Source organism: Schistocerca serialis, chromosome 8, assembly GCF_023864345.2.
Source record: "Schistocerca serialis cubense isolate TAMUIC-IGC-003099 chromosome 8, iqSchSeri2.2, whole genome shotgun sequence".
NCBI classification, from domain to species: domain Eukaryota; kingdom Metazoa; phylum Arthropoda; class Insecta; order Orthoptera; family Acrididae; genus Schistocerca; species Schistocerca serialis.
In genome coordinates this window covers 289,360,130-289,373,107 of record NC_064645.1, presented here as the reverse complement: position 1 = coordinate 289,373,107, position 12,978 = coordinate 289,360,130, and the positions used below count along the sequence as shown (strand labels likewise).

Below are 12,978 nucleotides of genomic sequence, written 5' to 3'. Positions count from 1 at the left end.
AAAAGTAGCTAGCAAACTTTCTGAAGACTTTGAGGTTAAAACTGGAGTCAAACAAGGGGATTCACTCTCACCAGTTCTTTTTAACATAGTAATCAATAGAATAATCCAAAAAGTAAAGCTACTACAAATTGGAGCACAACTGGAAAGCAAAATTAACATTGTAGCATACGCTGATGACATTGCATTATTATCTGACAGTGAGAATGATTTGAAGCTTCTTACTGCACAATTAATTAAAGCCACAAATTTACAGACAAATACAGAATACAGACAAAACAATGTACTTTATCTTATCCCGCTATCCATCAAATAATAATGTACTGCAAATTAATAACACAGCTTTCACAAAGACAAATGAATTTAATTACCTTGGTACAATAGTAACCTCTGACAACTCCATAAAAATTGAAATAGAATCACGAATTCAGAAGGCTAACAAATGCTACTATAGTCTCTTGACAGTTTTCAAAAGCAAGTTAATTTCTAGGAACACCAAACTACAAGTATACAAATCATTGATCATACCAGTACTCACCTATGGATCTGAAACCTGGACTCTCACAAAAAAAGAGGAAAACAGATTAAGAGTATTTGAACGAAAAATTTTGAGAAAAATATTTGGACCCATAAGAGATAGGATCAGTGATGAATGGAGATTGCTAAATAACAATGAAATTTACAAATTATATAAAGACTCCGATATAGTGGCCAAAATTAAAGCCAAAAGACTGAAATGGATAGGGCATGTCATCAGAGCACCACCAAACAGGACCATCAAGAAAGTGACTGAAGAGATTCCCACCGGAAGACGACCTCTTGGACGCCCACGCATGAGATACTTGGACAATATTCAAGACGATCTCAGAAAACTAGGACATGACAGACAGTGGCAAATTACTTGTAAAGACAGAGCAAAGTGGTTCAACATTGTCCATTCTGCAGCAAAAAGCCTTCATGGATTGTAATGCTTAATAATAATAATAATAATAAGAAAACCTCTCATTGACTACTGTTCATATAGCACAATATACTGGCGTATTCCACTTACTCAAATTATATAATGCTTGTCTTACACAAGATATATGCTGTTAAATAAAGGATAATACACAGTTATGGTGCAATGCTTTGTAACAATTTTAAATGACTTACTGACAATTTCATATGTCTATCTTTCTTTCCACTGTTTTCTCCTTTATATTACAGGTCTACCAATTCTACAGCCAGCGTATTTGAGAAAACTTTTCAAATTGTCATTTCGGTGAAAATCCACAATAAACTGTTTTACAATAGGTTTTATTGTCAGTCTACAATGCATCCATTTTTATAAAGCGTAACCTGTTTCTGTTTCTCATGAACAATCTTTGGATTGGTTATAAGAAAAACAACCAACATACCATGTAAATTTTGCTTATGAACTGGATAGGTTACTCATGTACCCAATACAATCAATCTGAAGATGGTTCATATGGAACTGAAATCAGCCACTATTTTAAAAATGAATTCAATCTAGATGGGTAATGAAACTGTTGTCATTTCTTTTTTCTCTCTCAGAGGCAGGCGCGGCTCGTGGTTTCTATACTGGGGAAGGCTGCGGCATTTATCGATCGGAGCCAACATAGACCTCGGGTTACGCTACAGATTAGTCTGACATAAACAACTAAGAATTCAGGGGGAGGGGGTGAGCAGATCACTCTCTGCCCATAATTTTACGTACTGTATCTTCTATAATCAGGTATTAAATATCGTTAGAAGCTAACTTCGAGTTAAAATCTTTGGTTAGTGTTTTTATACGTCATCATTACATTTTCTGACACTGTGCAGCAAATCATATGAAAAGATATTTTCGGAGAGATCTTTAATGCGGGTCTGGATGCACCAAGTTCTTTCACTTTCATCCTATGGCTGTGTTCCAAGTTTTTACCTATTAAATTGCACACTGAATTCATGCTGCGCTTGTTTCACACTCGCGGTATGTCGCAGATATTCACCAGCAAGTAAAACTCACTAAAATCTTGCAAAATATACTCCGAAAAAGTAACTTGCTAATATCACACTTTATCAACAAATGCAGTCAGCATCAGCAAGCAAGGAAAGTAAAGTAACGGGACAAATTTCGTGCGCTTTGTCCTCTAACCACTTACGAAACTCTCGCTAGATGGCAGTACTGGTATGTTACTGTAGTGTAGTGCACTCTGGCGGGATATTTGCAAACTTATTCTAAATGTGGATAAAATAGCCAATGGCAGAAACAAAACAACTATGTAAAAATTATCAAAACAATAATACTAAACGTCGATTAATGACGCGTCGAAGCGTAGTAGAGATGTGCAGAGACAGAGATTGGATAGCGAAGTTTCGGCCACTCTACATTCCTTTATTACATAGATAGTGGAACCTGAAAAATGTGTGGCGGTTGGTATGACACCCTTAGGCTGCAAGCTCTGAGCCTTCGGGTCGCCCATAAAGAGCAGTACTATGTAGAAGCCACGCCCCCAAACCGCTACTACATGCAGCTTACGGACGTTCCAAGGCGCAGCCTAAACACTACTAACCGTTCGGAAAACATCTATTGATACAAACAGTTCCAAAAACGTTGACCGTCGTAATTTTAATCGGAATGGGAAATATGCAAAATTCGTCCTGATAATTTAAATTATGTAATACGTTCTTGCGAAATTTACTTTAACATATATTTTGGGGCGGCTCCGCCTCAGAGCCTTTAATTACGAGCCGCGCCTGCTCAGAGGGTAACCCAGTCTGGAATACCGTATTTTTGACATTACATGTCTCTTACTGCTTATGAGATGCAAAACCCTATTAATATTCTGAATTGGAATTTAACTACAGATTACATAATCCAATCCAACAATATTATAGATAGTTTGCATCAGATTTAGAATAAATTAACTAGTTCATTTCTCACAATTCTGAAGCAAATCAATTATGCACATTTCAGATTAGAAGTGGGGATAAATATTTACCTTTATACTCTTAGCAGCTTTGTTAGCTTCATCTTTTGTCTGTGGTACTACTTCTTTTGGCAGAGATCGTTGTACCTTGTCCAGGAATCCTGACAACGTACGTAAACTATCCATGTGCCTACGTACTTCCTCACGTGTGCTGTCCAACTCTGATTGGCGATCCGATAGACGTACACCAAGCAAACCATAACGGTTATTAACCTCTGTCAGTTGCTGCTGAACTGGTGATAATTCTGTAAGAGATTTGTATTGAACATATGAAGTATTTCTAGTACATAAAAAGTCAAGAACATAAAGTTAAAAAGCAACAAATTTTTTGATACAGAATGCTTCACGAATAGCAACACCATAGGTACATAATGTCCCATACACAAAATAAAAATTGTAATTACAAAATGTGTTGCTGCCCACAGAATAGTTGCGACCTCCTCTCTCTGGGTGAACTTGTAAATGCTGAATTTTTTGTACTCATTTTGACAATGGTAAATATTAACTTTGCATCTTGGTCTTCCCATAGAGACAACATCTGTGCTTATAGAACATTCATTACTCTTTTCTACACAACACACGTTAATACTAAAGCCCACAGATAATTAGGAGACTAAAATACCCTGGGTGGTTTGTTGCATATACTCTGGCATCGTGACCTAAAGTGATGGGGTACATTATGTTTCGTTTAAAACAAATAGTTTTTGAACAAATGAGAAACAATCAACAGTACTGTTCCTATTAGAAAATACACATACAAAATATATAATTGTGTGTGAAGCCTGTTATGATAGTAGTATATCACGACTAAAAAATTCCACCAGTCAATGGTGACTTCACCTAAATTCTTTTTTTTTATGCACGGAGCGTACTGATTCTCCCTCATATACTACAGCCAGGCATCTTAAAAAATTATACTACAGATTAAGTACATTCCTTCTGTGTCTTTTGTCATCCTTAATGAAAACTGTGTCCATCTGAACAAATTTAGGGCACACAATGCCTGCAGTTTCTGGTGTAGTTTGCTGAAAACTAGTTGCCTCAACAATAAAACCTTCTCTCTCTCTCTCTCTCTCTCTCTCACACACACACACATACACACATACACACATACACACAGACACACAGACACACACACATACACACACACACACACACACACACACACACACACACACACACACACACACACACACAGGAGCGCGTGTACGCGTGCCAATGTTTTCTGTTTCGAATTAACAGGGCTTGTTATGAATTTACTAGTTTTAAATCAAATTTGGGAATAAGGAATTGTTATGAAAAACACATTGGGTTTCCATTGTTTTGGATAAAGATCCTAGCTTTGAAACTAACAAGCATGGGTAACTGATTAGTACACAGTGCAACTCATTCTTCGTGAATCAGTAACTAGTAATGGAAAAACTAAAGCGAGAGGGGGAGAGAGTGCAGCACGTAGTAGTAGTAGTAGTAGTAGTAGTAGTAGTAGTAGCAGACTGCTCTTAACGGAAAACTAATTTTATTTTACTTCATGCTGCGATGAAATACTGATCAGGAAGACACAGAAGCACACATAGTATCACACAACCAAAAAACTGAAAATTATAAGATTTAAGTACAAAATGAATCTATTCTAAATGTACAAATTAAGAGTGGTCTCTCAACAGTGAAAACTTAACAGTAGCTTTGGTCACCATCCAAGCCAATTTTGTGAAATATTAGAACTCTATTGCAACATGTTATTGTAAAACCGATTACAGTTGGCAAGAGAGAAAACCCATTCACATGCTTTGATTACTCTACAATTTTGCCGTTTCTTTATCTCCTTTACTGTATGTCCACATGCTTCCCCTCTGAGGATCATATTAAATGTACTCCCACAGATTTTAGAATGCAAATACTTGATAAGGTTTTACATAGGAACAAACAAAGACTATCAATTTCCATTTTACAAAGAAATCAAAACTGACTTCAGTTTTTTTACTTGCACACTAATAGTGAGATTTCTTTGTTTATCTGTACGGGAGGCTCTCCAGATGCTCTGTGGGATGACAAGACCACATATTAATGCCATTAATTGTAGTTGCATGGCATAGAAATTGATGGTAGCTACCACCAAAACCTAACTCTCACCAGCATTTCCTTGATTTTACCGAAGCTTCCAACAAATAAGGCAATGTTCACAACAACAAACCAGCTTTTCACAGGCACTTTATATATTGATACTAACAAAGGGGAGATTTAGAAGCAACCATGGTTAAAAGTAAAATTCACATTTTGACAACAGAGCATTTCAGGCGAACTTTAGGACTATTTTTCTACTGTCTTTATTTTCTTTTTACCAAAACATGTTGGGGCACCTCTGTGCAATCACCAGTGAGTTTTGTTTATTGAAAACTGTAAAAAGTGAAGGTATTTTAGGTTACAATTGATGTAACAAAGTGAAACCAAAAGAAAGTTTTTGTTCCGTTTTTCTTCTTACCATCATTTTACATTATATGGCGTCCCGCACTGATAGCATGTCATCTTCAAGTCAAATGATGTTAATGACAATTCCATCATCAAGTTAACACATCCCTTAATTTTTTAAAAAGTTGATTTTGGTGGCATAATGTTCTGTATATATATTTGTTATTACTCAAATTTTTTGTGGCTGATCCTTCTTCTTTTGCGTTTGACGGCACCGCACACACATATTAATGTACTTTATGTAATTTCATTTTTCTAAACGCCTTTCCACTTTACAAAACGCAGTGAGTACTATGTTGTTGTTTTTCCTAACTACTAGGTTAAACAAAATTACACACAGTACATTAATGAGTGTGTGTGTTTGTGCAGTGCCCTTAGAACGCAAGAGTAGGAGGATTAGTCACAACAAAATATGAGTAATAACAAATACGTACGCAAAACATTTTGTCCAACTAAAATCATCTTTTTTAAAAATAAAGGGATGTGTTACTTGGCGATGAAATCGACACTGACATTTACATTTACATCGTTTGGTTTGCAGATGACAGGCTATCAGTGCAGGGCACCATACAAATGGTCCTGCAACATCATATAATGTAAAATCACGGTAAGGAGAAAAATGAACAAAAATTTTCTTTAGGCCTAAAAACTTTCTTTACGCCTCACTTTGTCAGATCAGCTACAACCAAAAATATGTTCACTTTTTACAGTTTTCAATAAACAAAACCCACTGATGATGGCATAGAGGTGCCGAAACATGTCTGGATAAAAAGAAAAAAAAAACAGTGCTCTTGCATAATAGGCAGAACCTATATCCTGTACTTTAGCTGCAAACACACAAAGAAAAACCAAGAGCTGCAGATCTAAAAGATGAATAACTCAATGAAGAAGGTTTACATTAAAGCTGTATGCCTTCACGAAACGAAAATTTGTTTTAGATGAAAATTTTAGCAATGGTAGTATTTGCTTGCTACTGACAATATCGTAGCAAATTGTTAGAATGTAAAATGCAGGTGTGTACCTTCCTGTATCAGTATTTTGCTATCATAAACCAAACTAAACAAACAATGGAAAGAAATAAAAGAGAAAGCGAATAAAGCTACACATTTGCCAGAAAAAGATGCAAATTAGGTAACAAAAAAATTAAAATATACAGGATTGAAACATATAACTGAACATGAATGATTAACATTCATCTTCAGAGATGTGCTTCACAGATGGTGTACAATTAGAGAGAGAGAGAGGGAGAGAGAGAGAGAGAGAGAGAGAGAGAGAGGGAGAGAGGGAAAGAGAGAGAGAGAGAGAGAGAGAGAGATTTACATAAAGGTGTACTCAGATACTACATAATGTTGGCAGCAAATCAGCAAATGAATGATCCATGCACAGCACCACACCTACTTTTTTGATAGAAGCACAGAGCCAAACTTAATATTTTGAAGGAGAAGTGTCTCACCTTCAAGGTGGAAGCCATCCTGTGATGACCGTCTGCTGCTGAAACCACTTGAACCTCCAGGAGAAACAGGGCTCTGAGCGTTGAAGCCAACAGATTTTGTGGGAGATGGTGACCGAGCTTCTTGCGAAGATCGACGAACTGAATAAAATGTTTCCCAAATGACTGACAAGGTGAACTTTCATCTAAACTACATTTGTAGAGAGAGTTCTGTAGTTCATAAGTTTTGATATTAGAACAATAGCAGAAAGAACAGAGAAGTATGGTAGCCCTTTAAAATAACAGAAAATTGCAATCTACAATTCAAATTATCAGAGAGTGAAACTGTTCTGACACAGAGGTTAGACAAAGAGTAATAAAAAAAGGAAGAGGAGATAAAACTGAATGTCAAGTACCAACTGAAAAGATAATTAGAAAACATTTTTCTCCTCCATGATGCTCAAAACTACAGAGTTAACAGTTGGTTTAATCACAAAAGACAGATATAAATAACTGTAATGTGCCAAAGCACTTGCCATGAATTCAGAGAACTGAAAGATGATGGTATTGCGAGAATAAACTGTAATAGCCACATAGACAACTAGGAGAATGTAACTGAAAAGTTTTTGCACTATGTAAAAAAAACCTCATATGTAATGCATTTTGATATGATTTATTTCATTTTATCACTTTGAAAATGACTATTTTTTATATATGAGCCGATTTGTGATATACCAGTAAGCAATCGCTGCCTGCTGTGTTCGGCCATGAAGGGTATACAAACATTTAGAAATGTTAATCTCGCAACAAATGTCACATAGTGAGTCAATCATTACAAAAATTTACACCTTAATTAGATATATGAAGTAATCAGTAAATGACAGGTGGTATAGCCTTTACAGCCACAATATCGCATTACTATTTCCGAGAGCACCATACATGAAGCAATGTTGGTATTCTCCCAATCTCAGTCCGATACTGTTGTCATTAGAGAGCATGAGTGTAAGCTTAGATATTTGAAGGTGGGAAAGGAAGCAATCCATGGACTTTCTAAAGGAACGCACTCAACCTCCACGTTTTATAGCCTTCAAAAACTATTCACACTACATATGCAGTGATAGATAATACCTTTTGAGAAGAGCTGAAGGTCTTTACAAACCAAATATTCTCTCCTTCTGAAATATTCTCTCCTCCTGAAGCATAATTCAGTTTTATTTCATATACGCCCCCCCCCCCCCCCCCCCAACCACCACCACCACTAATAACAGTCACTTCTTATCAAATACAATGAAATAGCCTCTGTCAGGACTTGAAATACCAATCACAATATTACCTATTTTTACTCCAATGAATCTCTACCCTAGGATGTATGATCAGGAAACACGTCATTCCATGAAACTGTGTGCCGGACCAGGACTCGAGCCCAGAACCTTTGGGTTTCACAGACAAATGTTCTACCAGTTCAGCTACCAAGGCACAACTAACAACACACTCTCACATCTTCACTTCCAGTACTACCTACCTCCTACTTTCTCAACTTCAACACACATACTGCTGCAGAGCAAAAATTCATTATGTAAATGCTCATCATATTACACAATTGTTTTTAATGTAAGAAACAAGAAATATAACTTTTAACCATAAATTTTCAAAACAAAAACAATAACAACAAGAATAATAACAACAAACAATGAATGAAAGCACAGAGATGGTGCTGACTACGGCCTGTTGATAGAAAGCATACCAGCATAAACCTGGAATTTTTTTTTTATCTGAACCAGCAATTTTGAATCAGGTTGGCTGGACCATCTAAACATGCCAGTATTGTTTTTATAATTTCAGAGTGTCACAATTACAATAGTACAATTGAGTGAACATAACATTTCGTATACAGTATTTCCCCATTCTTCTATTCCATTTAGTAAATTACAGTTAATGGTTTAACGTATTCCTACAGGGAAAAGAAGTCCTCCAAGAGAAAAAACATTCAAGAAGTGATTCTTCAGCTCTTGTGAGAGCACACTAGAAATCATGCTACAGAGTACCACAATTTTTTTTTTTTTAACAGTGAATGTACTCACAACATAAAGGACATTCCTCTGTGTCCTGTTAACCAAATAGGTAACACTATTCTTTTTTAAAAAAGGTCCATGCTGTCAAGCATACATTTCATGAGCAAGTATGTGTACTGAGATGTCAGCGTAAGAAAATCTTGTTTTTATATAAGTATCGCACATGGCTGTGTCTGCCTGCATTTTGAGCATTCATAAAATATTTTAATTTTAGTCATAAAGAAAGCTGTGTAAAGTTTTGCATGACCTCATAAATATGTGTCTGGTGTCTTGGCCCAACAGAAATCGAGACAGTCTCCCAGAGCACACTGAGCTTCACATCCTAAGGATGCCCACTGCACAGGATGATATGAGCACACACCACAGCCTACTCTGTGCCATAGTACAAAATCAGCAACGCAACATGGAGCAGCCACTTCATCTGTACTTCATTTACTACATGGCTGCCAACAGTGTCATCTCACTACATGAACTACACAATTCAGTTTACATTCCTTCAACTTGTATTGCTTGTTCTCTTGAATCTGTTCTCCCCCCCCCCCCCTCCCCCCGCCCCCCTCTTGGTGTGACTGTATGCCATGACGGCGGAGTTGGGGGAGGATATATGAGGGTGGTTTCAAAAGTTCTCGGAACCACCACGAGAGGTCAGTGCTAGCGCAACAAGTTGTTCACATGTTCATTGGTCTGTTACCTGTAAACATGTGCCACACCAGTGCCCCTGGAAGAGAGCTGTGGTGGTGACATGGCTCTGTTGTTGTTCCTGCGTAGTGATTTGTGACGATGGCGGGTGAATCAAGATTCGAACAGTGATTAAGTACTTCATAAAAAAAGGTATGAAAGCAAAGGACATTCATGCCAGTTTCCAGAATATACTGTGGGAATCTGCTCCTTCATATTCAACTGTTGCCAAGTGGACAAATGAATTTAAATTTGGTCAGGAGGTCTTACATAATAATCCACACAGGGGTCGGCCAAGATGTGTCACTACTCCAGAAATCACTGCAAAAGTGCACAAAATGGCCATGGAGGATCGCCGATTGAAAGTGCATGAAATTGTTCATGCTTGCCAGACGTCATCTGAAAGGGTGTATCACATTTTAACTGAAGAATTAGAAACAAAAAAATTATCTGCAAGATGGGTGCCACAACTCTTGATGCTGGATCAAAAACGCGTGAGAATGGACATATCTGACCAATGTTTGGCCCGTTTTAGGAGAAACGAACAAGATTTATTGCACCAGTTTGTGACCACAGATGAAACTTTGGTGCACGACTATACCCCACAGACAAAACAACAGTCAATGCAGTGGGAACATGCTGATTCTGATTCATGAACAGTGTCTTTTTGAACTCGCCATCTACTCCTGCTTTTCCATCATCTTTCCGAGTTCACTCTGCTGCAGTCCTTGCCTTTTCTTTGAACACACACCTCCACAATTCTCAGCCATCTATCCCATGGTCTTCCTCTTAGTCATTTCCTTCTGGTCTCCATTTCATACATCTTGTTGGAAATTCTCTTGTTTTCCATTCTCTTTATGTGCCCTAACATCTTAGCCTTGATGTTTCTATCCTGCTCTGTTAATGTGCTAAATTTAAGAGCTTCCTATCCACCTTCTTTTATACAAATATAGCTTCGTCTGCTTCTCACTGCAATTGAGAGTCAGACAAGCTGTGAAGTAAAAAGTACTTTAATTCAGAACTCAATTTGTCATATTATTCATTTTCTGACTGACAATTATCATTGCACCATCTGAAAAAGATTACTTATTTGCCACAGTTAAAGCATGTCAAATTCATACCCGGAAAAGGAGTGGCTCTGGCACACAACATATGCAACATCATTCAAAATTATGTAATACTGCATAGTAACATCATACTTCCTGTTTTTTATGAAGCCTGAAGCCACCTGAATGAGTAACCGTTAACTCGATAACACAGTACTGGTATCTAAAATCCTTTTTTAAGTTACAGAAGATACATAATTTTTTATCAATTTCTTTTACTCTGTGTAAGACAGAGTCGAGGGACATGAAAGGGAAGCTGTGGTTGGGAAGGGAGTAAGACAGGGTTGTAGTCTCTCCCCGATGTTATTCAATCTGTATATTGAGCAAGCAGTAAAGGAAACAAAAGAAAAATTCGGAGTAGGTATTAAAATCCATGGAGAAGAAATAAAAACTTTGAGGTTCGCCGATGACATTGTAATTCTGTCAGAGACAGCAAAGGACTTGGAAGAGCAGTTGAATGGAATGGACTGTGTCTTTAAAGGAGGATGTAAGATGAACATCAACAAAAGCGAAACGAGGATAATGGAATGTAGTCGAATTAAGTCGGGTGATGCTGAGGGAATTAGATTAGGAAATGATACACTTAAAGTAGTAAAAGAGTTTTGCTATTTGGGGAGCAAAATAACTGATGATGGTCGAAGTAGAGAAGATATAAAATGTAGACTGGCAATGGCAAGGAAAGCGTTTCTGAAGAAGAGAAATTTGTTAACATCGAGTATAGATTTAAGTGTCAGGAAGTCATTTCTGAAAGTATTTGTATGGAGTGTAGCCATGTATGGAAGTGAAACATGGACAATAAATAGTTTGGACAAGAAGAGAATAGAAGCTTTCGAAATGTGGTGCTACAGAAGAATGCTGAAGATTAGATGGGTAGACCACATAACTAATGAGGAAGTATTGAATAGGATTGGGGAGAAGAGAAGTTTGTGGCACAACTTGACCAGAAGAAGGGATCGGTTGGTAGGACATGTTCTGAGGCATCAAGGGATCACCAATTTAGTATTGGAGGGCAGCGTTGAGGGTAAAAATCGTAGAGGGAGACCAAGAGATGAATACACTAAGCAGATTCAGAAGGATGTAGGTTGCAGTAGGTACTGGGAGATGAAGAGGCTTGCACAGGATAGAGTAGCATGGAGAGCTGCATCAAACCAGTCTCAGGACTGAAGACCACAACAACAACAACAACAACAACAAGACAGAATAAAGTGACTTATCAATTAATAAACCATTCCTGAAACCATACTGAGAATCTGTTGATAACTTCTGTTTATAGAAATTGATTACATCACCATTCTACATTTGCCTCCCCCCCTCCCCCCCCCCCCACCCCCCACACCCACCCTTCCTTTCACTTTCTTTTTTCATTTTTGAGAAAATGGCCATGAGGGAAACTGTCTATTGATTTCAACTTCATATTTTTCCCACTTCCTTTGTACACACATTCAAGTCTGCACGGGTAAAATGCTAGAATGAAAAATTGTTTACATAATTACTTAGACTGATAATGTTAGGTACACACATTATTATTACCCTATTTGGTACCTAGTTGTAAGTGAAGGAATCTTCGCCCTTTACTGATTAACAAATGGCTGAAGTTCTTTGGTGTCTGACTCAAATAGCTCAGTCTGCTGCTTCATTAAGTCTTTCTGTAGAAAAACTAGATAATAGGTACTGTGCAACAAACTTACGATTAGTTCGTCAATAACAGACAAGAAATGATCTTAAAAGATTTTTTATTTCTCATGTATGAGGCTAACATCATCATTTTGTAATCGCTCCCTCTTTACACTTATTCACTAAAAAAATTTAGAATCATCCCTACTAGATACCCTGCAATTTTTTTGTTTGTAATTTTTTTCCCATATACAACACCTTGTGAAAGCATTCACGTATTTACAAGACTTTCAACTAGAAAATAGCTTTCTAAGTAGGCACATATGAGGAACTTACGTGGGCTAGCTGTAACTGAAGTCTTCTTTGTGGGACTATATGCAGATGATCGACGTCTCTGAGGTGATTCAGGGCGATCGCCACGAAGGAGGTTGTCATAAGCATTTCCCAAGTCATTCAGACGATCCACTGTTCCAACATATTCTCGATACTCCTTGTGGAGAGGCTACAAGTGAATAAAACCAAATTGATCATTCATAATCAGTTCTTCTCATGTCACACGAGTGTTTTCAAACACATTTGAAAGCTAGTGAGGGTCATAAATAAATTCTTTACCTACAAAGGACACTCTTCAAGTATGAATTTTC

The 12,978-nt window shown here is 37.3% G+C and overlaps 1 protein-coding gene across 14 annotated transcripts in view; it reads right to left on the bottom strand.

The window, feature by feature from the left end:
* LOC126416114 (microtubule-actin cross-linking factor 1) overlaps positions 1-12,978 on the bottom strand; it is a 1,003,027-nt gene that overhangs the window by 150,999 nt on the left and 839,050 nt on the right. For all 14 annotated transcript variants that reach the window (XM_050083628.1, XM_050083630.1, XM_050083635.1 and 11 more), the window contains exons 44-46: positions 12,671-12,836; positions 6,889-7,026; positions 2,982-3,214 (exon numbers count right to left, since the gene is read on the bottom strand). In XM_050083628.1, the coding sequence (XP_049939585.1) occupies positions 2,982-3,214; positions 6,889-7,026; positions 12,671-12,836 (537 nt within the window). The remainder of the gene's footprint in view (positions 1-2,981; positions 3,215-6,888; positions 7,027-12,670; positions 12,837-12,978) is intronic.